The sequence below is a fragment of the Symphodus melops genome (genome assembly GCF_947650265.1).
Source record: "Symphodus melops genome assembly, chromosome: 5".
NCBI classification, from domain to species: domain Eukaryota; kingdom Metazoa; phylum Chordata; class Actinopteri; order Labriformes; family Labridae; genus Symphodus; species Symphodus melops.
In genome coordinates, this window is record NC_136695.1 from 23,694,622 (window position 1) to 23,716,847 (window position 22,226).

At 39.0% G+C, this 22,226-nt stretch overlaps 4 protein-coding genes across 5 annotated transcripts; all 4 read left to right on the forward strand.

Annotated features, from left to right (window-relative positions):
• The first annotated feature begins 441 nt into the window (after positions 1-441).
• apoc4 (apolipoprotein C-IV) lies at positions 442-1,627 on the forward strand. Of its 2 annotated transcripts, XM_079344664.1 has the most exons (4): positions 442-510; positions 777-822; positions 922-1,009; positions 1,380-1,627. In XM_079344664.1, the coding sequence occupies exons 2-4, from the start codon at positions 777-779 to the stop codon at positions 1,573-1,575; spliced, it is 330 nt and encodes a 109-aa protein (XP_079200790.1). In that variant the 5' UTR covers positions 442-510; the 3' UTR covers positions 1,576-1,627. The 2 variants fall into 2 exon arrangements, with proteins under 2 accessions (XP_079200790.1, XP_079200789.1); XM_079344663.1 differs by lacking the exon at positions 442-510 and having other exon boundaries at positions 535-822.
• Positions 1,628-2,695: 1,068 nt separating this feature from the next.
• Positions 2,696-4,343, forward strand: apoa2 (apolipoprotein A-II). The gene is made up of 4 exons (XM_079343937.1): positions 2,696-2,804; positions 2,990-3,034; positions 3,501-3,732; positions 3,916-4,343. The coding sequence occupies exons 2-4, from the start codon at positions 2,992-2,994 to the stop codon at positions 4,079-4,081; spliced, it is 441 nt and encodes a 146-aa protein (XP_079200063.1). The 5' UTR covers positions 2,696-2,804; positions 2,990-2,991; the 3' UTR covers positions 4,082-4,343.
• Positions 4,344-7,093: 2,750 nt separating this feature from the next.
• apoc2 (apolipoprotein C-II) lies at positions 7,094-8,289 on the forward strand. Its single transcript, XM_079344265.1, has 4 exons — positions 7,094-7,174; positions 7,454-7,516; positions 7,613-7,769; positions 7,871-8,289. The coding sequence occupies exons 2-4, from the start codon at positions 7,468-7,470 to the stop codon at positions 7,959-7,961; spliced, it is 297 nt and encodes a 98-aa protein (XP_079200391.1). The 5' UTR covers positions 7,094-7,174; positions 7,454-7,467; the 3' UTR covers positions 7,962-8,289.
• Positions 8,290-10,662: 2,373 nt separating this feature from the next.
• LOC306824214 (trypsinogen-like protein 3) lies at positions 10,663-14,284 on the forward strand. The gene is made up of 5 exons (XM_079344258.1): positions 10,663-10,749; positions 10,838-10,979; positions 11,425-11,678; positions 13,648-13,784; positions 13,991-14,284. Exons 1-5 carry the CDS (start codon positions 10,674-10,676, stop codon positions 14,198-14,200), a joined length of 819 nt encoding a protein of 272 aa, XP_079200384.1. The 5' UTR covers positions 10,663-10,673; the 3' UTR covers positions 14,201-14,284.
• Positions 14,285-22,226: the final 7,942 nt, after the last annotated feature.

A 22,226-nucleotide genomic window follows, 5' to 3' on the forward strand; every position in this document is an offset into this window, starting at 1 on the left:
CAAAGTGTTTCAGGATCTAAAATCAAGGTTAAGCTTGGATGTTGAAATGAAAAATCTAAATAAAGCTAAAACCAAAAGAAGCTGGGATGGATGACTCCAATGACTGAAATAAATGTTAAACTTAAAATCCAAGCACAAACATCTGCCCACCAGACAGCTTTTGTTTGTCTTCTTTTAAAAATGTTAAAAGACTTTAAAGAAAACAAAAATCTACTGTGCTTGCTTTTTGATAGTCCATTTGTCTGATTCATTTACAGATTATAAAAATGAGAGACAAGAAGAGTTAAAGTAAATCTATACCTTGTGTTTGTAAGATCCAAGTCAAACCTCTGCTGCTTCATTGTTGTTCAGATTTTTGTCAATAAACAAGGAATGCAAGAGAGAGAGACAAACAACTCAATGAACAGTCATACGATCTCGAGCAATGTTCAACCTGTTACAGTCATCTAATGCAAATAAAGTAGCCTGATAAGACGTGATTCATTCAGGTTCTGTTGACCAGAGAAAAAGGTAAAAAAGAATGAACAGTTGCTATTGCTTATGTTTGTTCTCATTTTATAACATCTTTTTCTGAAACAAGTGTGTCTTCAGTGTTAACTGTGATGAATCTATTCTTGGACAGGGACAGGGTTGAGAAAATTCTGTAACATATTGAGCTGGGAACGCTTACTGGTTTTGACCAGACATCCATTGTGAGCTCCTTTTACACAATTCTGTTTAAAAGTAATACTCTAAGAAAAATGAACCCTTTTTAAATGTGTTTCTCTCATCCTCAGATGCATTTGAAAGAGCTTATTTTCACTATCATCCTGCTAATGCAAGGTACGACTTGAAAGAGGATTATTCTAGATCTTTCCTTATTTCAAAGTAGTTTTATCTGTGCTCTGATACTTCTTTACTGACAAACATGCTTTTCTGCAGCATGCGGCCCCCTCTCTGCCCAGACTACAGCTGCTCCAGCACAACCTGATGCTCCGGGAATCCTGCAGAGGCTGGCAGATAGAGCCAGGTATTTAAACAAGTACTCTGCCTGCCATCTTTTCGTGTCAAATCATGTCAATTATGGCTTTTTAATCTGTTTTAATTGTTGTTACTGACATGTAAATGGAATTTCTGCTGTTTCAACTTCACGGTAGGCTGTGAAACTGAATTTCCCTTCTGGGATTTACAAAGTTGTCTGAATCTGAATCAAGTGTTGCTGGAGCTTTTTGACCTCTTCGTGTCTTTCACCCTTCACACACCTTAGTGGGTGTTGAAGTTATGCCAGAAAAATCCCACTGTGCTTCTTCAGTTATCAGAATTGTGATGTTGTTCAATGTGTTTGTGTTTACATGTTGTTTGCACTTTGTTCTTTATTTGTGTACTCTTCTTTGTCATAGGGAAACCAAAGCTAAAGTCCAGGCTGTGGGGGACGTAGCTCTGGGCTTTGCTGGCACTTACTATGAAGACCACATCCAACCAGTCACTGACAGATACTTTGAATGGGCCTTCAATGTGAAGAGCTCTGTGTGGGAGAAGATCCAGACGACCATCGATAACTACAATCCACTGAAGGCATCAACAGCTGCTGATTAAGTGCCTATAAACTGAAGAAAAGCTGATAATTAAAATTAACGTTCCCACTTCATGACGTGTCAGTGGTTCTTGTCACTCTTTGCTTAACCAGTTGTTTAAGATAAAGAAAGAGTATAGTAATAAATGAAACTCCAGGTGTACATCAGGAGGCTAGGTTTTACTGCAGGGGTCTGAAAAAAAGGCAAAGAAAGAGGTTTAGTAGGCCAAAGGGCATTTTGAGAATAGCAGTTACTACAATTAAGAGACTGAAAGGAATCTTCACCAACATTAAGACGTCTATCTACGATACAGATACAGTTAATACTACTGTACATTACACGGCATGATACAACACTGCATGGCACAGATCGAAATGACTAGATTGCAATTATTGTGTCCTCAGGGAAATTAGTCTCTGGGACCACCGTTGCGCCGTTGTATTTACTTTTTGGAAAAGTTAAATCAAAAAATATTGGCAGTGAAGAAAAAAACCCAACTTTTTTTGAAGAGAAAAAGGATCAGGTTAATCATTTGAATTAGTCAATCATTTTCTTTTGATTTCACTTAAATGAAAGTTGTCAGAATTAAGAATTAAATAAGAGGTTTTGAATCGCCAAGGCCAGGCAGAGGCAATGCAGTTTTTAGCAGGAGATCGGGGTGAGAGGTGACAGCAGAAATCCCAGCATGCATTGCTGTGCCATCTGAACAATGTGTCCAGACTGGCTGATAGACCTTTTGACCATTGAACTGTCATTATAAATTGATCTTGACGGGCTGCCATAGTAAGGCTGATAAGATTTAGTTGATCTACTTAACACGTTCTAAAAGAGTGCAGCAACAAATGGGCTGCTTTGGAAGTTTCCTGCCAGATGAAATGTGCTGGTTATGACATGCATGCACTCTGACACATGTTTGTGCTGTATCAGGAGGGCTCTGAGTGCATCGACATATGGAACAGATAAAGTTACATTAGAGCAGCATTGCATTGCCTAATGCCCCACTCATATTTCCCCATACAGCATTCCAAGTGGATGTCACTGGACTTTGTTTAGGGTGAATGTGTGTGTGTCTGTGTGTGCGTGCGTGTACATGCACGAGTGTGTGTGTAGGTGTGTGTATGCTCATCAGATGACGTTTGTTTGCTGTCCCCCCCTATATCATCCTGTCCAGATGTGAGCTCCCAGTTACAGACAATTCGCCGTCAGAGAAGACTGTCACTTCTTGGATCTGTACATCTAACTCAGCAGCAGGTAATCATCCTTCAGCAGATTCTCTTCTTTTAAACTAAATTAAACACTCAGATATTTGCTTCTAGAATTGGATTTCTGCAGTTTGATCAACTTCTTTATAACCTCCTAAAACTAACTTGTCATATTGGGCAAGCAGAGACTGTATTATAGTGTTTCAAGAAGTCATTTTTGTCTGTGTTTTTCAGAGATGAATGTCAAATACGCCGTGGCACTGATCCTGGCTCTGCAGGGTAAGGCAACAATGCAATTTGAGTTTTAAACAAATTCTGAATTAAATTCATTTTGCAGAATAGAAAAGTAAACAGGCAATCAGCGGATTTTGAATATAAATGCTTTTGAAATTTCAGACTGAGGATCAATTTTTGTCGAGCAAAAAATGGACATGTTGCTCAGATTCGAATGTGTAATATAAAGAAACCTTACGTCTCTGGTTCATACACTCCACAATTAAGCTGGGCTGTCGGGAGCACACGGCATTAAAAAAGCAGCTAAAAAAACTTTCAGCTGATTTCTAATGCAAAAACCAAGCCTCAGAAAGGAATGGCAGCAGAGCAGCTTTAATTTGGATGATTCACACAAAAAAATGACATTTTATTTTCTATTCCTCCGATGCATTGAACTAGCAAGGATATATTTTTTCTTTCAAATAACCAATGCCTCCGACACAATAATATTTCAATTCTGATTTTGTTCCAGTCTCTGTGAGCGTCTGTGACGTTCAGCAGCCATCCCCGGAGCTTCTTGCCAAGTACAATGAGATGAAAGCTACATTCATGAGCAGAGTTCAGGCTGTTTTCAAGACCATGCAGGAGAGTTCTGCTCCCTTGGTGGAGAGCGCTGCACAAAACGAAAACGCAGGAATTGTTAAAACTTTCGTCGAGAACCTGCAGGAGAATCCTGACTTCCAAAATGTCGTCAAGTTTATTGCGTGAGTGAATACCCTGTTCCTATTTTTCTAAGAAATATGTCCAAAAACTACAAATGTTGTGTTAGTATTACTTATGTTTCATTATACCTTAAACATTATAACACATGGGATCTCCTGGTGTAGAAGCATGTTATGCGTCCTTGTACTGTTTTTTTAATAGTCTCTCTTTTTTGGATCTCGCAGTGGCGTGGGCCAAGAGGCAGCCCCCCTGGTGGACATGGCCCGTTCAATCCTTCTGCATTCGTATGAAGAGAACCTGCGCCCCGCCTATGGTGAGAAACTGGACAAATTCGTCAATGAACGCGTCAAGCCTTTCCTGGACCGAGTCGCCCCAGTGCCTGCCCAGTAAAGAAGACCGACCGCCTGTCAGCAGCCTGCATTAGATGCTAGTTCATAGAAAGTGAACAAGTTTAGGCAGAGAAAAGAAGATTAATGCACAGCGCAAATACCATCATTTGCCTCTTCTCAAATTAACATCCCTGATGAATCATGCAAAGTTCAACACCATGTTTGCAAATCGTGCATGTGTAGTATTTTGTGTTTGATTCACTAACCAAAGTGAGACGGTGTGTTTATGTGTGAGTTTGTTCAATAAAACAAACTGAATAATACTTGAGATGTTTTTCGTCATTTAGATTTCTGAAAAAATGTTCACCTCCTGAAAAAGCCGCATATTATGTTAGAAGTAGATCTTTCAATTCATTTCATGAGCAGAGCCCCAGACTCCACTCACTGCTTCAAGTTAAGGTGTGACGTTTTTGAACGAGACTTACTTCTTCACATCATAAAACATGACATTTCAGTCACTCATTTAGATTCAGACTAGTTTTTAAAAATCAGCTGCAACTTTGGTCAAATGAATTTAAACATTTTCAACAAATGCTTTTCTCAACTTCCAACATGCACACACACACACACACACACACACACACACACACACACACACACACACACACACACACACACACACACACACACACACACACACACACACACACACACACACACACACACACACACACACACACACACACACACACACAGGTCATCTTTAGGTATCTTCTGTCTGACAAAATCTGTTTACACAGTGGATACAGGAACGTGAGGAATATAAAGCAGAAATTCCTGCATATTATCCTAAAAAGCTCTTAAGTAAAGCATCTAGAGATAACACTTGTTATGAATTAGCATTAAACAAATCAGGAATGCATAGTTATGTTTAAAAAATAACAATTATAGCACTCGCACTGCTTTTTTTTATAATTCATTATTCATTATTAGTAACAACTGTTTAACTCCACATTGCCAATTTATTTTTGAGTTTTCATACGACAGTGCCTATAGACTTTATGTTTTTCCCCCAGTGTTTTCATTGGTGCTGAAACTTAATGATCTACTAAAATGCCTTTCGTTGTATTGATATGACGAAAAAAGATTTTGACAATACTTGTGAAGAGTAATGAATGAAGGGCTTTAATTTAAAGGAGAAGTAAATTAGGTTTAGTTTAGGACAATAATAATTTCAAAAATGGCTGGAGGAAGCCGAGACTTTTCATGCCTACTCTTTGAACATTTTATTTATACAGTCTATCAAAACTAGAAGAGCTGCAGAAAAGAAACAAACAAAATAACCTGATTTCACAGAACAGAAAACAGTTATCAGTTAACCAAATCAAAACAATAAAAGGAAACACAAATAATAATAAAAAAAATAAATAAGAATAACATGAAATGTTTTCACTGTTTGGGTATCACTACTTTAGACTAAGACTAAGATGCAACACTATTGTGTCTCTCTGATCTCTGATTCTAAATGATTTTACTGCTTTAAGTTCGACTCATGGTGTTAATTATTGTAGTTATGGTAGACAGAGAAGACAGAGAACATCTCAGTGTAGTTATAACAAACTCAATGAATCAAGACAAACTAAAATTGGTCTAAACAAATGTTGGCAGTCGGCTTAGGTCAGTTGAATTGGAGCCATATGGGCCATGAGCATCAAATAAACAAGCATCCCTGCTGTGTGATTCACAGTGTTATGACAATCACCACAGAGACTGGCACAGATAGACTATAGTGTGAGTGTTTCTGTGTGGATTAGTGCCATTGTGCTGCCAAATGTCTTAGAGTCAATCAAGCACTAAATTAGCTGCATTTGATCAGACGAATTTGAAACGTGTCCTCAAATGACCCACACTCTGAGGTCACAGGCAACATGACACGTGAGGCCGGATCACATGAGTTGCTCAGATGTTAGCCATTTCAGAACATTACAGACAAAGAACATAACAGATTTAAAACTTCACCGCCCCTATTTGTTACTAAAAACAATTCAGAACAGAGAAAAAAAGATTGTGCCGAATTCTTGTGATCTACAAGAAATAGAATGATTACTTTTTGTTCAAAGGGAAACCTAAGTTGCATTCTTTACAGTAAAAGCCTTAGCTATATATCATATAGTTTGTGTTTATTTTTGTGGTGTGAATGTGACATGCAGTGTAAAAGTGCTTTTTGAGTAGTCAGAAGATGAGAAAAGCACTTTACCAAGTCCTAGTCCATTTACCATTACAGCACCTTTGTTTTCCAGAAACAGTGGTTTTGCTTTAATGTTCCTTGAGGACAGTGCAGACATGTTCTCATGAGTCTGAAGGCCTGAATAAAACAATGCTTTTCATGAATTATCCTATGTGTGCTTCAGATCTGTTCAGATCCTCAACCATAAGAGCACCAGGGACACATTTTTCTCACACTCCATGAATCTCTTTTTCCATGTTTCAGATTTATAAAGAAAATAATACATTTTCTCCAGCAATAAAAGGAGGAAGACGTAACTTTTCTGGACAAAAAGAGAACAACTATCCAGGCCGTGTCTTGGAATAGAGCTGAAAGGTGTCCATTCTCTATTTGTGTTTTATATTTCATAACCTGAATTGGCCTGATGACGTGTTCAGACCTCTGAACTGTCTTCACAGGACTTAGGACTGCTGTGGTGTGACGTGAATGCATCACAGCCATTATGCAAGTGACAAGTGTCTTCACAGGGGTTTATGAGCGCGCTGTATTAATGAACAACTAACCTAATCAACGGAGAATGGTTGTTTGTGACGTAACAAAGGGCCACATATATAGTAACAGCTCTGCTCTCTACTATCAAAATAAAATCAGACGGCCTTCCTATGAGGCTTTTGATGACGCTTAAAGTCTTTCTTGAAACCTTATGTGCTTCATTGTGTTTATACTGATAGCCACAGTTTCTGTTTATCAAGAAACAATGACACTCACAAACTCACGCAGACAAACACCAGGCAACAGCGCAGGTTTATCTCCTGCAGAGTGCACTTTGGCTCTGAGTGCGACAAGTCAACACGTTCACTCTCCTATATAACAGGCCGGGCAAGCGGAGCTGTTTACTCTGTTTCTTCATTTGAGGAGAGGAATACAGTGAGTACTGACATTTTTACTTCAAATATGTAGCCGACTTACAAATTCAGGAATGTTTTGTCGTATGTGATAACGAAATGAAAGAAAATTCATATCTTGTGAAATAAGCTACGTGACTTAGACTTACTGTAAAAATGACAAATACATAGTTTCTAGTCTTAACAGGGTTAAACAATCCCTCTGTTGGGCAGATAATGTGAAAAACAAAAAGCAGTGTGGAAATGTTTGACAATGTCTCCCTCTCATGGATAAAGTGAGGCAAATGTTATTTCTTTACAGGTGCGAGTGACACCATGAATAAGCTGCTGGTTATCACTGTGCTGTTTGCACTCTTCGCTCTCAGTAAGTGCATTCATTCACACCATGAAGTTACAAAATCAAAGAAGTGTACAAAATGAGATACTGACCCTCCGACCCCCTCTAAACTGTTCTGTGCAGGCGTCGAGAGTTTCCGTATGCCAAGGCAGACAGACGAGGAGCAGGGCACCATCACCAAGATCACAGACACGGTCAAGACGTACTATGATAACGCCCTCAACACCGCCAGCGGATACCTGGAGAGCATCAAGGGCCTGAAGCTGGAGGAGAAGGCAAAGTATGGAGAGGTCTTAAATGAAGATGTATTGACAGCCTGTTAAGAAAATTTGATTTATAGTATATTCATATTCTTTTCTTACTATGTTTTTACACCAACAGGAATCTCTACACTGACACCACCACAACTATGAACACCTACGCTGGCATCGCCGCTGACCAGCTATACCACTTCTTTTACCCCCAGCAGTAAATAACAACTAGCTTCCAGTCACCTAAGCTACCATTCTGACAGAGCAAGAACTTTCAAGTTTCACACAACAAGGTCGACATTGTCGTTTAATATTCTTGTCGTATCTCAACACACTTCACTTCAAACAGCTGCTGCTCTTTGAGGGCCCCCCCCTCAAGCGAATGAACACACAGCTTCTTATCATGGTTCAATATATTTCATCAAACATCACTGAATGATTTACAGCCACCTCAGGGTGGTTGTGTTTCGTCTAATGGTCATCTCACCTCTTGAAAATGTGGATATTTGTGTCTTATCTTGAAATAAATATTTATACATTAAAAACCAAGTGTCTGGTTGATGAAAGAGCATTTATTTGAATGTTTCATCATTTTGATTATTTGACTTGACTGCCAACACAGCTGAAGAACAAACATTTATGACGTAAAGGATAATAGATGAATAGAAACAAAATAGAAAATGTAAGCGCAGGTGACAAACTCAGAACTTTAAGGTTTTTTAATAAAAAAATTGACAATCACTGACACAAGGATGTTGTGATTTTTTAATTAATGCAATAGAGGTGTTTTGCCTCTGATGTTATAATTAACACAAACAAAAGATTCATTTCTTTTCAAGTAGAATTATACTGAGATGTTAAAAGATGGAGAATCTACCGGCACAGGCACAAGACAAACTATCAGTGCCAGTACTTCTAAAAAAACATGACATTACAAAAAGGTAAACTCAGTTACACATTACGTTAGAATAAAATGCCTATGTGACTTCAGCCATGATCTTATTTGATACATGATAAATTTAGCTTGTATTGCACTTTTCCAGTATATTCAACTCAAAGCAGTTTTACGCCGCATGTCACAGCTATACATTCAAATACAGATGACAGAGATTGCTAAGTAAAGTGACCATCAGAAGTAACTCGTACCATTCACATGCCGAAGCAGCCAGCAACTTGGGGCTACGTGTCTTGCCCAAGACCCCTCATTGCTTGGGATCGAACCTTCCGGTTGAAATACGACCGAATCTATCAACTAAGCCACATCTGTCCTATGTTGTGTCCAGATCATACCGACCCGATTAATTTCAACTAGACATAATGACATGATGTTTTTTTCAATTTACAGATGTTAATCACTTTATCTGACACTACCCACGGCAGCAGCAGCAGTTTCAAGCATTGAAAATATCTATATGGAAAAATAATCCATCTTTATGCTAATGGTCTTGTTTGCGTTTGTGAATAGTAAAGAGACATCTTACTCTCATGAGCTTTAAAGTGTCTGGATCCTTCTGGAGTTTCTGCTGCACCTTGACCCTGTGAGAGTGTGGACATGTAACTGCTCATTGGACTGTGTTCCTATTGGAAACTTACTCAGTTATTATCACATTGTTAAATACCAAAAAAAGAAGTTTGATAAATGACACATACATCATGTGTTCTAATACAAGAGCTAGTGCTTTTATACTTTTTTTTACTTTTACTGTCACAACGTGACAGTATTTCTCAGCACATTATGGTCATGACTTCAGCATATTTGGCATTACAGAGGATAAAGGTTCTACCTTTCCTTAATCGAGTAATCTTGATTGGTGTAATTAATTCGTATGTGATAACGTCTCCTCTTGTTACATCACCCTCTGACATTTCCAATAACCTCCAAGAACGAGAAAAAATCAAAAAATAAGAAACTTTGATGGCAAATACTTGCTGTCCTTCTCAATGGGGGCCCGAATTATGCAATTCTATCCTAAACTTTTATCTGTCTTTTATTAGAGATGCACCTATTCCCTTTTTTCAGTTCCGATCCAATCCCGATACGAAAATGTTATTGTGAAGCTACACAAAGCTGTAGTGACATCAGTGTCACATTTCTTATTTAAAAATATATACAAATGCATCAAATTAAAATCCTTCCAAAGAAATGTTTCGGAAATTTGTGCTGACTTCACAAACAAGCAAGCAAGTAAGGAAGCAGCAGCAACTCTCAGGTTTTCAAATGTAATATTTCAAACTGAAGTCTAAGAATTGTCATTTTGATAATATAGGAGCTGTTCCATCTCGTCTGAACATCGTCATGGAGACGATTTGTTGATACTTCCTAAAGTTCTGTGTGAATGTCTCCAAAGTGAGGCTGTGTGAGCTGAGAATGTTTTAAGTGCCCGATCATCCTTCTTGATGTGTGAAGTGGATCAGCATCATCAGTCCAATATCCGATATACAAATACATCAATTTCAGACCCGATCACGACATAACATCCGATCGATCCCATCGTTACCTTTCATTACTTTACTTCTTGCAGTATGTTGTTCCTGTAACCATGATGCCATTTTATTTATCATGTTAAAACTTTTTTTTGTCTTAATACTGTAAGCTCAAAAAAGCAAAGTCAATGATGCACTATGATGGCGACGCTATCAAAATGAAATAAAGTTCACTAAAATACAGAAATCTTCCACACCTAAAGTTTTAATGTCCAACCCATAAACAAGGCTTTCCTTGTTCTCCAGAAAAAGAACAAAGGTTTTCTGTTATCGAGGTTTGTCACTTTAATTGGACATACAGGTAAGAGGAAATATTGGACATTTCTCTGACAAGGTCATTACAAAGTTTATGGCTGAACTGTAAATGATGCTTTGTAGTAATAAAGCCATCTGTCCCTCCCACTGTCATATAGTTTCCAGGTATAAAGAATAGATTTATCAAAACGGCCATGTATCCCAACTGGAACAACAGAAAGAGAGACAGCATGAATCTTCTCCTTCTGACAGTTACTCTAGGACTTGCAGGTAAATATAAACTTTGTTATATGTAAATAAAAGATTTTATATCAGGAAACTTTCTACATGTCTCTCTTGTCTGGTTGTTGTGTCACAGGAGCGTTTCCCCTGCCGGACAACAAGGTGTGTCAGCCAGACTCCCGACCCTGGCAGGTCTATCTTCACGGTGAACGGTCGTCCTGCAGTGGAGCGCTTATTAATGAATGGTGGATAGTGACCTCCTTTAGCTGTGCACCTTTGTGAGTACTAATGCCAAACTAAAACTTACTGCTGGTGTAAAATGAAGCCCTTTTTGGTAATTAAATTAAGCATTTAATATCCAGACACATTTAGACTCTGTAAAACCTGCATGAAGTGCATTATCATGTGAAAATGTCATTATAATTTAAACTATGGCCTCTTGAAATGTGCATCTAACTTTGATGCACAATTGACACCAGTTGCTGTAACTTAAAAAAAACAAAAAAAAAAACAGTCCTTAAAATAATGTACAATGTTAAAAATGAAGTGCAAACCTTTGAGTTGTAATTACGAACTAGTTTAGAGAAAAATATATGATCAGATCATATTCAATAATCTTTTATTCTGCTTTTTATAATGAGCCTTGATCCTAGGCTTGTCTGCCTGAGGAGTTTAAATCTGATTCATAAATCCCAGTTCCCTCCCTCCTCCCTGTCCATACAGACCCTACAGCAGCATCGCATCTCTGGGAGAACATGATGTGAGTGTGGAAGAGGGCACTGAGCAGCACATTCAGGTCACAGACGTCATCACACATGGTCCCTACCGCTCACCCCTCCACAGTCTGGCCATGGTCCGACTGGCTGAACCAGCTCGTTTCAACCAGCACGTCCAGCCCATCCCTCTGCCAAGTCGATGCCCGCAGCCTGGAGAGACTTGCCATGTCAGCGGCTGGGGATCCACTGACTCCAATCAATGTAAGTGGATTTAAAGTTGCTACTGTGGCTTTCACAAATCATCAACCTGTCACCACGTCACAATTTAAAATAACTGCAGCAAAGCCAGGATTCCCTAATCCAGTCTACAAGGATTCCCAATGCAGCAATTTCTTCTCTAGCTTTCTGTTAGTGTCTAGTTCTTTTTAAGGCTGTTCTGTGTTGAGCATCATCAAAATGCCCCGTGTGTATCTTTTATGCCTGACAGACATTTTGAATGCATTTGTAAAAACTTTAAAAAAAGGTTTCTTTTGGGGCTTTTTTATGCATTTATTTTAGAGGCAGAACAGAGGATAGAGTCAGACATTTGGGGAAGAGAGAGAATGACATAGAGCAAAGGAGCCAAAGGTCAGATTCAAACCCAGAGTACTATAGCATCCATATACATGGGGCACCCACTAACCACAAGACTAATGGTGTCCCGCATGCAGACTTTTTAAATTTCACAAACCAGGTGAGTGAGGTTATTTTGGTGGTCATTGCTCTTTGGAGAATCACAGATACTGTAATTCCCTCCACATAGGCTATAGAAGATTCACATTTTAAAAGAAAGAATGTTTTCTGTGTTGATAATATTCCTATGAAATGATTGACAGTTAACTGTGAGGATTATCTATTCAGCTCAGTTGTAGCATCTAGTCTGGTACAGTTTAAAATATTAGATTTTTTGAAAAAAATGTGAACAGAAATCTAATCTTTAGCATCAACATAGATGTGAATAAAGCCCCTGGAGGCTTTTATAATTTGACTGTAATAGTAAATAGGTCGACTGACCTTTAGAGTCCAGTGAAGAAGGGGCTGCAGTGCATTAAGGGGAAAATGTTACACAATCATTTCTCATTTATTAAAAATACAAAAAAAATAAGTTGTTTGCGTACTAATTGACATGCATTTAGAACAGGAGACAATAAGATGAGCCAAAGACATGGTCACAGCTTTGCTACTGTTACTGACTGTGTTTTGATGCTAATGTCCATAATGCTAGCTTGAAATGAGAATGTGAATATGTTAAAGCAGGTAACAGTGAGGAATAGAAAATGTGTATTTTAAATGTTTCTTCAACATTTTGAATTTATTCTCAAAATCCTTTCCAACATTTTACTGTTTTTTTTTGCTCAGAGTGCATAATAGGAAATAATCTTCCTTCAACTGTTAATTGTTCTTATGGTAATATCAATTAACAATTGTATTTATATAACACATTTCATTACAGATAAGCTCAATGTGCTTTACATTGAACATGATATTCCTTCTTAGATTTTGTCTTAAACTCTTATGTAAGAAGTGTACCTATAGGCTGTATTATTTTTTTTATAGTTCCTCACTGTACAAGGTCGACCTGTGAGAAAATGCTACCATAAAAAAAAAGACTGAATGCTTTAATATGAAATGCATGGAGTGGAGCATGGAGTGACATTGGGTAACACCAAGCACTATATTTGTCTGATATTTATGCTAAATTATACAAAATAAATATAAGAATATAGGATAGAAAAAACTGATTCATAATGACTCAGCAGAGTATTGGATATTGGAGCCGCAGGTGGGCTCTCACTTGCTTTAAAAGGCACATTAATATTCTGGTCATTTATGCTTTAACAAGGCATTAACATTCTGTTTTAATTACCGCCAAAAATGGCTGTCTTAAATCAGAGAAGTTTCTAATTGCTTGTCAGAAGCACAGCCAGTGATCAACACCAATTAAAAGAGGCAGGCCTTGAAAATAGCACTTACTCAAGGTTCAGAATTTATGCTCCAGTGCCAGAGGTGGTGATGCATAAAATAAGAAGTAGCCCCATCCACAGACCTGCAGAGGAAAGGGAAGGTAATTTTAGTCAAATATTCATTGACAGTTTGATTAATGATATACTGTACATGAGAATAGAAAAGCATACTTAAAAAGAATAGAGAACAACTTCAACAGAGCACTAACACACCCTATTTTAAACAGACGAGCCTAATCATCGCCTGAAGTGCATAACTGTGCCCATTGTGGATGACCAGACGTGCATCAGCACATTCCCAGAGTACCTGTTCTGGAGCCCGGGGATGGTCTGCGCTGGTCAAAATAACACAGATAACTGCCTGGTGAGCACACAAACAAACAAACAAACACACACACACACACACTGGACAAAAACGATGTATTTTTCTTGTCTCCATTCCTTTTTCTGCTACTTTATCTTTATACTTTATACTTTTCCAAATAGTTCATGTGCTCACACTGAACCATAGCGCTTTCATTTTTGCAAGCATTTCCAAAAAAACAACCTCCTCTTTTCTCTTCTTTGTAGAATGATGATAGCGGCGTGCTGGTGTGTGATGGCCAGCTGCATGGTGTGCAATGGTTTAGACATGGCTGCAGTGACCCGGCTGACCCCAGTGTCTACACTAAGCTGTGTTTGTACAATGACTGGATCAGAGACGTGATGGACTATGCACCCCCTCAGACAACTGACAGCCAATGGACAACCACATCAGCCAGCATAGATACATTTACATAGATGTATTGTTAACACATTTGGAGAATTACGCTTTCTAAGACAGTAATAGTCTAAGTTAAGGTCACCAATAAACATAGAAAAAAAGCACTTGCATCTCATGTTGGTTTTTTTATTTTATTTTAAGACAAGGCAATTAAAATGTTACGTTCCAACACTGCATATTTAATTCATGAATCTTAAAGCACACTTTTATCAGCCATTTCTGTCTTATCCTCATTTACCTCAGCAACATGTTATCACAGTTGACTAATAGCTGCTGCTAATTAGCGGATCATAATTTCTCACATGTTTCTGTGAGAGAGATAACAGCAGTGAATGAGACCTGACAGAGAATATTTTTGATTTCTTACACATGTTGAACTCTTTCATGTAAGATAGATGACTTACATGAAATTAAATACAAAATGTGACTTCAGTTCCCTGGGTGGACAGACACATGACTCCAATAATAACAATATCGATACACTTTTATTGTATGCAATGCCAATAGGCCGACAGCTGTCTGTTTAAATGTGTTTATATTTTAAAAATATGGCTGTCCTTCAGCCTGATGCTGACTGTGACAGAGAGATCTATTTATTTATGTTTCTATTACATCCATTATAATGAAAACAAATTAATTGGCCTGGTAATGAGGTTTGCATTGTGCCCTTTCTTTTTTACGTGCTTCTACCTGCTTTTATATGTTTTTCTTCATGTGTACCAACTGTGCAAAGCGGTGGGAACAAATTTCCCCTGGAACAATAGTCTTGTATTGTTTTCTTACAAGAGCACCATTACTGTAAAGTACCACTAGATGGGGGTAGAGCCTAACAATGATGAGAGACACTTATTATGCCAAAGTCCAACAGAGAATGGAGAGAGAGGGAATGATTTTGCTCCTGTGTGTGTGGACAGGTGACACACATCTTACGTTCTTTGCGAGTTTTTGTGGGAACTCTGAAGTGAGATCTGAGCTCTGCCATGACACCAGCATTTTCACATAGATATGTTATAGCCATAAACACAGATCAAATGTAACATTACACGTTCAGAACAAAGGAACTGGGGGACACAGGGGTGAGTTAAAGACTTTGAGACACAAAGCTAGAAAAAGAAATCAAACACACACATGTGCACACAGCACCATACATACAAAGTGACTGACAGCTGTGTCCATAATCACCCAGGCAGCTGAACATGGGGGCCACTCCACCATCTGTTCTCAGCATTTTACTCCCGTGCCTCACCCCCCTCATCTCCCACCTCAACAGGGGACAGAAGGAAAACTGAGGGGACAATTTTGGTTACTGGATGTCACTTCAGAAAACAGTGTGATATTAATTGGTGTGATTTTAAAAAGCTTCTGCGTGTTTTTTTTCTCTCTCAATTTGGATGGTCATTGTTTATAATTTGGAGGGTATTTGACTGAAACCAATTTGAGTAATAGCTGCTGTGTCAGTTATTTAGAGGTTTTGTAATGGATACTTACATTCTCCAGGATGGATACCCAATAGAACGAGCCTGAAATACAGTATAATTCAACACAAATACCAACTTGTTGTTTCTACTCAATCCCAAATAATCTGCAGTTTGTTATGAATGTTATAGTAAGCAGTAAAAACTTCCTTCCTCCCAAATAAATAAAACTGTGTATCAGGCAGCTTCGTAAGATCTAAAGCATCTCCATAATAACCTCCTCCTGAACCCTCTGGTAATTGAAAAGGGTTATCTCATGTGCTTCTGCAAACACCACAGCTCGTTTCTTTCCTGTAATTTACAGCTGCAATTCAACCTTTCATTTCCTCTACAAATAGTGAGTCAAGCTCAAGATATGAAAGTTAGCAGGACTAAAGCCAGGCTACAGGAGTTTTAAAAAAACAAACGTATAATCAGGTTGAACTGAGCACATATGAAGAAACTTTACAGATAACTGCCCTACCAATCTCGAACATGCACACAGAGAAAGATATGAAAGATATCACTCACTATAAGGAAATATTAAGATGATCATGCCTGCCAGAGAGAGCAAGAACAACCAACTCAAGGGATCACTTTAACCCTGTGTTCAGTGGGAAGAGGAAACACGTGAAAACAAAAAGTAGGATGACAAAAAATCACTGTAGTGATGGTTTGAAGTAATCAAAAAAAAAAAAAGAAGAAGCAGTGTGCAGGAACTAAAGAGTCAAAAAGTGTCTAATATTTAGAGAGAATTTGAATTGAGAAAAAAATCCATTCATTTGCAGTCAACACTTTATTACCACGCTCGCTAACATTAACCTCAGGTATAGCTTTAAGCTTTATTTGCTTCAAAACTGCATCGCGTCCTGTGCGAAGTATTGAGTTTTCCAAAGTATTTGGGTTTTAACAAGATGTTTCCATAAGAAGAAAAGTTAAGGGATCACCAAAGTTATCAGTAATAAAAAAAAACAGAGTCAGAGCCACACAGACAAGTTCTTGGGACTCTGGGAGAAAAGCAATCTTGCTCCACAAAATAACAGCAAAGTAGTTGTTATTATTTTTTGTCTAGAAAGAAATGGCACCTTGTTTGCTGCCCTGGAGAGGTCAGATACACCTTCCAAAGCGCCCCACTCAGAATTTAATGGAGCAACACAATCAGAAGTTGTAAAGATAAGATGACCTTGCTAGTCAGGGGGATTTTTATGCCCTGGAATAAATTCTAGACACAAGTCTGACTCCCACTCCAGTGTCCGTATGTGTAGTTTCTTAACTACTTTTTATAGAGTAACACACACACACACACACACACACACACACACACACACACACACACACACACACACACACACACACACACACACACACACACACACATACATACATACATACATACATGCAGGATAGTACATTGAACCCAGGCTGTCTCCTTGAGCACCATAGCTTCTGTACATGGGGTGTGCAAACTAACCACTAGGCCACCAGTTTCAACATATGAATGAAAAAACCTGAATGAAAACATACAGATTTAGTACAAACACCAGAATTCCTTCTACTGACACAGTTAGCTCTTACCTGCTTAGATTAACTAATGGTTGATCATCACTCCTTTCCTTTCAGCCTCACTCCTTGCTTCCATTATGCTGTAAATTATTTCCTAATTTCTAAACATCTTCCCTTCTGCCTCCCCCTTCTTCTGGCTTCAATAACTCAGGCACACACACGGCCTAAATTGAACAAAAATATTGTCCCAAATAGCCAGAAATGCCAAAGCACTGATTGATGAGCAGATTAAAATGACTGACGATCCATAAGGGGGAAATCTTTTTTCCCGGGGTGTGACAGTGCTTATCAGCGGTTGGTACAATATCAGGAGAGTAAACGTCAGGCATCTCCCTCATAGACTTTAAAATCTCCCTCCTAGCCTCCATCTCCCATTGCTCAGTTTCTGTGGCAAACTGTCATCATCACTCATCGCCGGCGCACATTCCCAACATTCCCCTGTGGCACCTGGCTCATGAGAGAGGAAGACGGGCGCTAAAACACACACTCACTAACAGGCAAAAGTTACACGCTGCACAAACACACACACACTCTCTCACACTCATCCCTCCATTTTTATCCCGAACCACTGACAGGTCTCTTCACAGACATGTAAATGAATTTGTGAAGATGACATGTATTAGCACAATCTGCTATGCGCATGTGTATGAATGGGGATATGTATACTGTACTGTGTGTGTTTCGACTCACTAAGCTAATGGCTCATAGGGACTCACACAGGCTAAGTCAATCATGCCAGATCTCTCCCAGTCATCCCATTGAGACCTGTAACTCATCAGGGGAGATGATTAGCCTGAAGAGCTTTAATGATACTAGCCTAATAGCTACAAGAGCCTGCTGAGAGGCAGCGGCGTGTACACACACGTGTGTATTTTTGCATGTAGGATGGTGTGTGTGTAAGGTAGTGGGATATGTCCCTGAGAGGCGGTGCACGAGTGAATAAAAATCATGTTTTTTAATTGATGTGTTTGTATGTGTGTGTGTGTGATGTGAATAGTGATAGACTGGAAGCTGATAGAATAATAAATACTGCAGTTATCTGGCTCCATCCCACACACATACACATGCATTTGCATAGACACTTTTCCTCTCCCTCCATCATAGTTAGCAGCAGAGTGGAGCGCTGAGTTTGCTCACACTCACTGCACAATCTAAGGTCGACACAAACAAACACACACACCTCATATCTTGTGTGCTTGCGTGTGTGTGCATGTTTGAGAGACAGGAAATGATCGAGATAGGGGAGGCATTATGCATTCATATTGGAAATTTCTTTGCATTTAAATGAGCATGGGCACTTTAGCGGTCACAAGCTGTTTACTTAATGCAGTATCAAAGTGCATTGCAAGGGTATGAGTGCATACACATATGAAGGTGGACACAATAAAGGGAACATTGTTTGCTGCACAATAGCTTCACTGTCAATACTTCAACACAAACAGCCTGAGCTAATGAAAACCTCCTTTGAAATATGGTGGAATATATAAGATTATGAAGATGATCAATAACAGATATTGTATGGTGCTAGAATTTGCAAGCTTTTGATGTCCACACAATCTTTTTTTGCTATAGGTTTTGCATTTTCTCTTTTAAGTGAAGAGCAAAATGGTAACATAACACAAACATAGAAAAATATATAAATTGAATTTAAGAATGAGAGACAGCCTGAGATAATAAGTAATCATTACTTATTTCTAGGTGACTCGTCAGGGGGAAGAAAGTTCCCCTAAAATATTCAAATGTGTCCTTCACAAAACACTACCTTCTAAGCCAGAGTGTGCATTAAAAGTGTTTGAGATTTTCCATCACTGGAGTGAAGTTTCTTTTCCTTCTCTCCGGCACTTTAAGTGTTCAGAGTCTCTTGATTTCCAAAAGTGATCGGCATGGATAAAGCTGCTCTAAGATTTTTGTTCGTACCTTTAAGCTTTTTTTTTTTTTTTTTATAAATACAAACCTTGTTTTTTAAAGTACAAATGGGATTGATGCCTCGTATGGAAATGGGCTTTTTTGCTACTTGAACCCGATCACAAAGAGGAGAACTCTCACACAGAAAAACACACTCAGATAGACATACATACAGTACACACAATCACAGACACACACATGCATTTGAGGCAATGGTTTTCACAAAAAGGAGCCACATCTACAAAGAGGTAAACACCACAGGGAATCCATTTACCTTCACTTGCAATCATCATACACTTCTCTAAAATCACCATGGAACTGCCATGTTTCCATGGATACCCCCCCCCCCCCCCTTCTCTTCCATTGTAATTTTGCCAGTGTATCTCTCTGTATCTGCAAGGCCTGTAATCCCTATAGATTGGTTTACACTCCGGTTACATACCAGAACATGTTGTGACCTGCGTGCGAGTCTGCCTTAAAGACTTTGAGAAAATGTGTGCATTTGTGTGTGAGGAATGTGTTGGGAAAGCTTCACCTGGGGGCACAGTTTACTGCAGCAAGACAGAAAATCACAGCAAATGATCCTACACACAAATAGATAAACGGTGCGACATGCTGCTAACAGCTGCTTACTGCAGTGAAGAGGAGATATGGAATGTATGTTTTCTCAATACACACACACACACACAGGTGTCCCATCACTTACATCAGATAAGTTGCACAAACTCCTCTGAGCTGAGCCGGGACTCATAGGTCTGTCACAGAGGGAGGGGAAGTCGACTCGTATATCTGTGCAGACCTGGAAAGTCCCCGCCAGCAGAAAAATGTCAGCAGCACAAAAAAAAACCCCAAACAGAATCCGACAGAGCGACTTCTCTGAAAGTTTACAGAAGGTTTTGTCGGGTGAAGTTCATTTCATCTCTGTGGTCATGTTGTTGCTGTGTTTGTCTGCTTTACCCTGACAGACAAAAGTACAAATCATTTCAGCAGATTCTATCTCTACATCATTTTCCCCCATCAGCACCTTGAGAAATACAAGATCATTCGTTATCAATGTCATCAAATTTCTATTCATTGGACTTTAAATTCAATTTCACTATTATTAACTTCTTGCTGTGAAAAGTAATAGGCAGAGGAGTGTGGGGATACAGGGAGAAGGAAGAAAATCAATAACTTACAATTACAGAAGACAATCAGGGTTTCTAGAGTGTAGCAGATTTGACCTATTCAATTCTGGCTAATATCTGATCTCCAGGTAAAACAGTGGTGGAACTTTATACCTCGAAAATAGTGAGCCGGTCGTGTTACTGACATGTTAGATAAAAGCAAACTCAAAGGATGTGTAATTGAGCATCATAAATTCATGATAGAGTTTCCTCAGTATGTAAGTACATTATTGAGTTTTTTTTTTTTTTCATTTGCACATGGATTGTTGGGAGAGGGGAGTGAGGGGGGTCATATTTGTGTTGATATAAAATGCTTCCTTATACTTTTTTAAAAGTGTTTTCAGATCCAGTTTGATTGATTAAAGGATCAATATGGACACAGTGACGGGGCTTTCGTAAATTTAGCTGCTTCTCAAAGTCACCTGAGGCTTTTCATCGTGAGTCCGGTTCTGCTCGAGGTTGCAGCCTGTTAAAGGAAGTTTTTCTCTGCCACTGATGTTACTTGCTGTTGTCAAGCACTTTGCACATGGTAGGTTAATGTTGGGTCTTGATAAATGATAATACAGTGCAATACAGAGATACCCTCTGGTTTTAAAAGAGTTGTTGCTGTATAAATTTGTAAATAAAATAATAATTGTAAAAATTGAAAATTTCTCCGCTTGCAAGATGAATAAAGGATCATTCTGTCTTATCTTCTGAAGATTGACTGGTTAAAACATTTGAAGAGAAAAAAGTTAAATTGATCATATTAGGCCCTTAAAAAAATTCCATTATTTATTCAAGGAGAACTCCACACATTCTCAGCCAAAACATCTCTACAAGTTTATAATTTGCTATTTGTTTCCTTTTAAGCCATCGCTGAGTTCTTCCTCTTCAGTGCATTTTAAACAAACTGCTGCTGTAAGGGTAATGCTCTATTTCATGTGCAGCAAAGGATTCCTTCTCTGGAAAGACCCGTTCCCCAGAGGGCCAGAGCGACAAATGTAAACTCTTTTATGATCTGGGCGTAGATTGAATCAATATTGCACGATATCTTTTGGCAATAAAGCAAATGTAGCAAAACTAACGCTGATGCATGAGGCCGGTGTCACCGCTTATTGTTTTGAAATATATACAGAAGGCTATATTTATGTGTTTCATGACAGAGAAAGCAATCTGTTCTTTAATATGACCCCTGACCTTGTTCCTACTGTAGCGTTAAAGCTAACCTTTGAAACATAAAACTTCACCCTGACTCTGACCCTGCGGGGGGCGAAGGTTGACTTCATAAACGTCTTGGCGGCAAATTCCTGACTATTCAGCAACATGAAGGACTAACAGAGACATTACACGCATACATACACTAAGGGTGGGGAGGGACACACAATTAGTTAGGAATGTCAGAGCCTCTTACCCCACCCATGCTGCCCCCTTACCCTGCAGCATGTGGCTCGGAAAAGAATCCCACCCTCACACTATTTTTCATTCACTACAGGTTATAACCAAAGGACCTCAAATCGCCCTTAAAATGTACACTCAGTTATGAAGTTGAGACACAGCCTGGGTCAATAGGAAGGACATTTACTGTACATTTATGTGTTGTGTTGTGCTGGCGGCGATCCTGCAGGTGGAGACTCGGAATCCCATCACTCCCTCTCCTTATCAGACCTGTTCACTTTATTTGATGTTGGGTCCGAGGACAGGGGTCTGGATAACCTCATACACACACACACTCACACACACTGGTGTAACAAATATACCTTATATCTACCCAACATACCTTTTGTTACACCAGTGTGTGTGCGTGTGTGTGTGTGTGTGTGAGGTTATCCAGACCCCTGTCCTCGGACCCAGCATCAAATAAAGTGAACAGGTCTGATAAGCCGATAAGAATACAGCTGGTAGAAATACCAGGGCCTCTGACTTACTGAGGGCGCCCTCACACTAGGCAGACCCTGAGTCCAGTTTTTTGGACT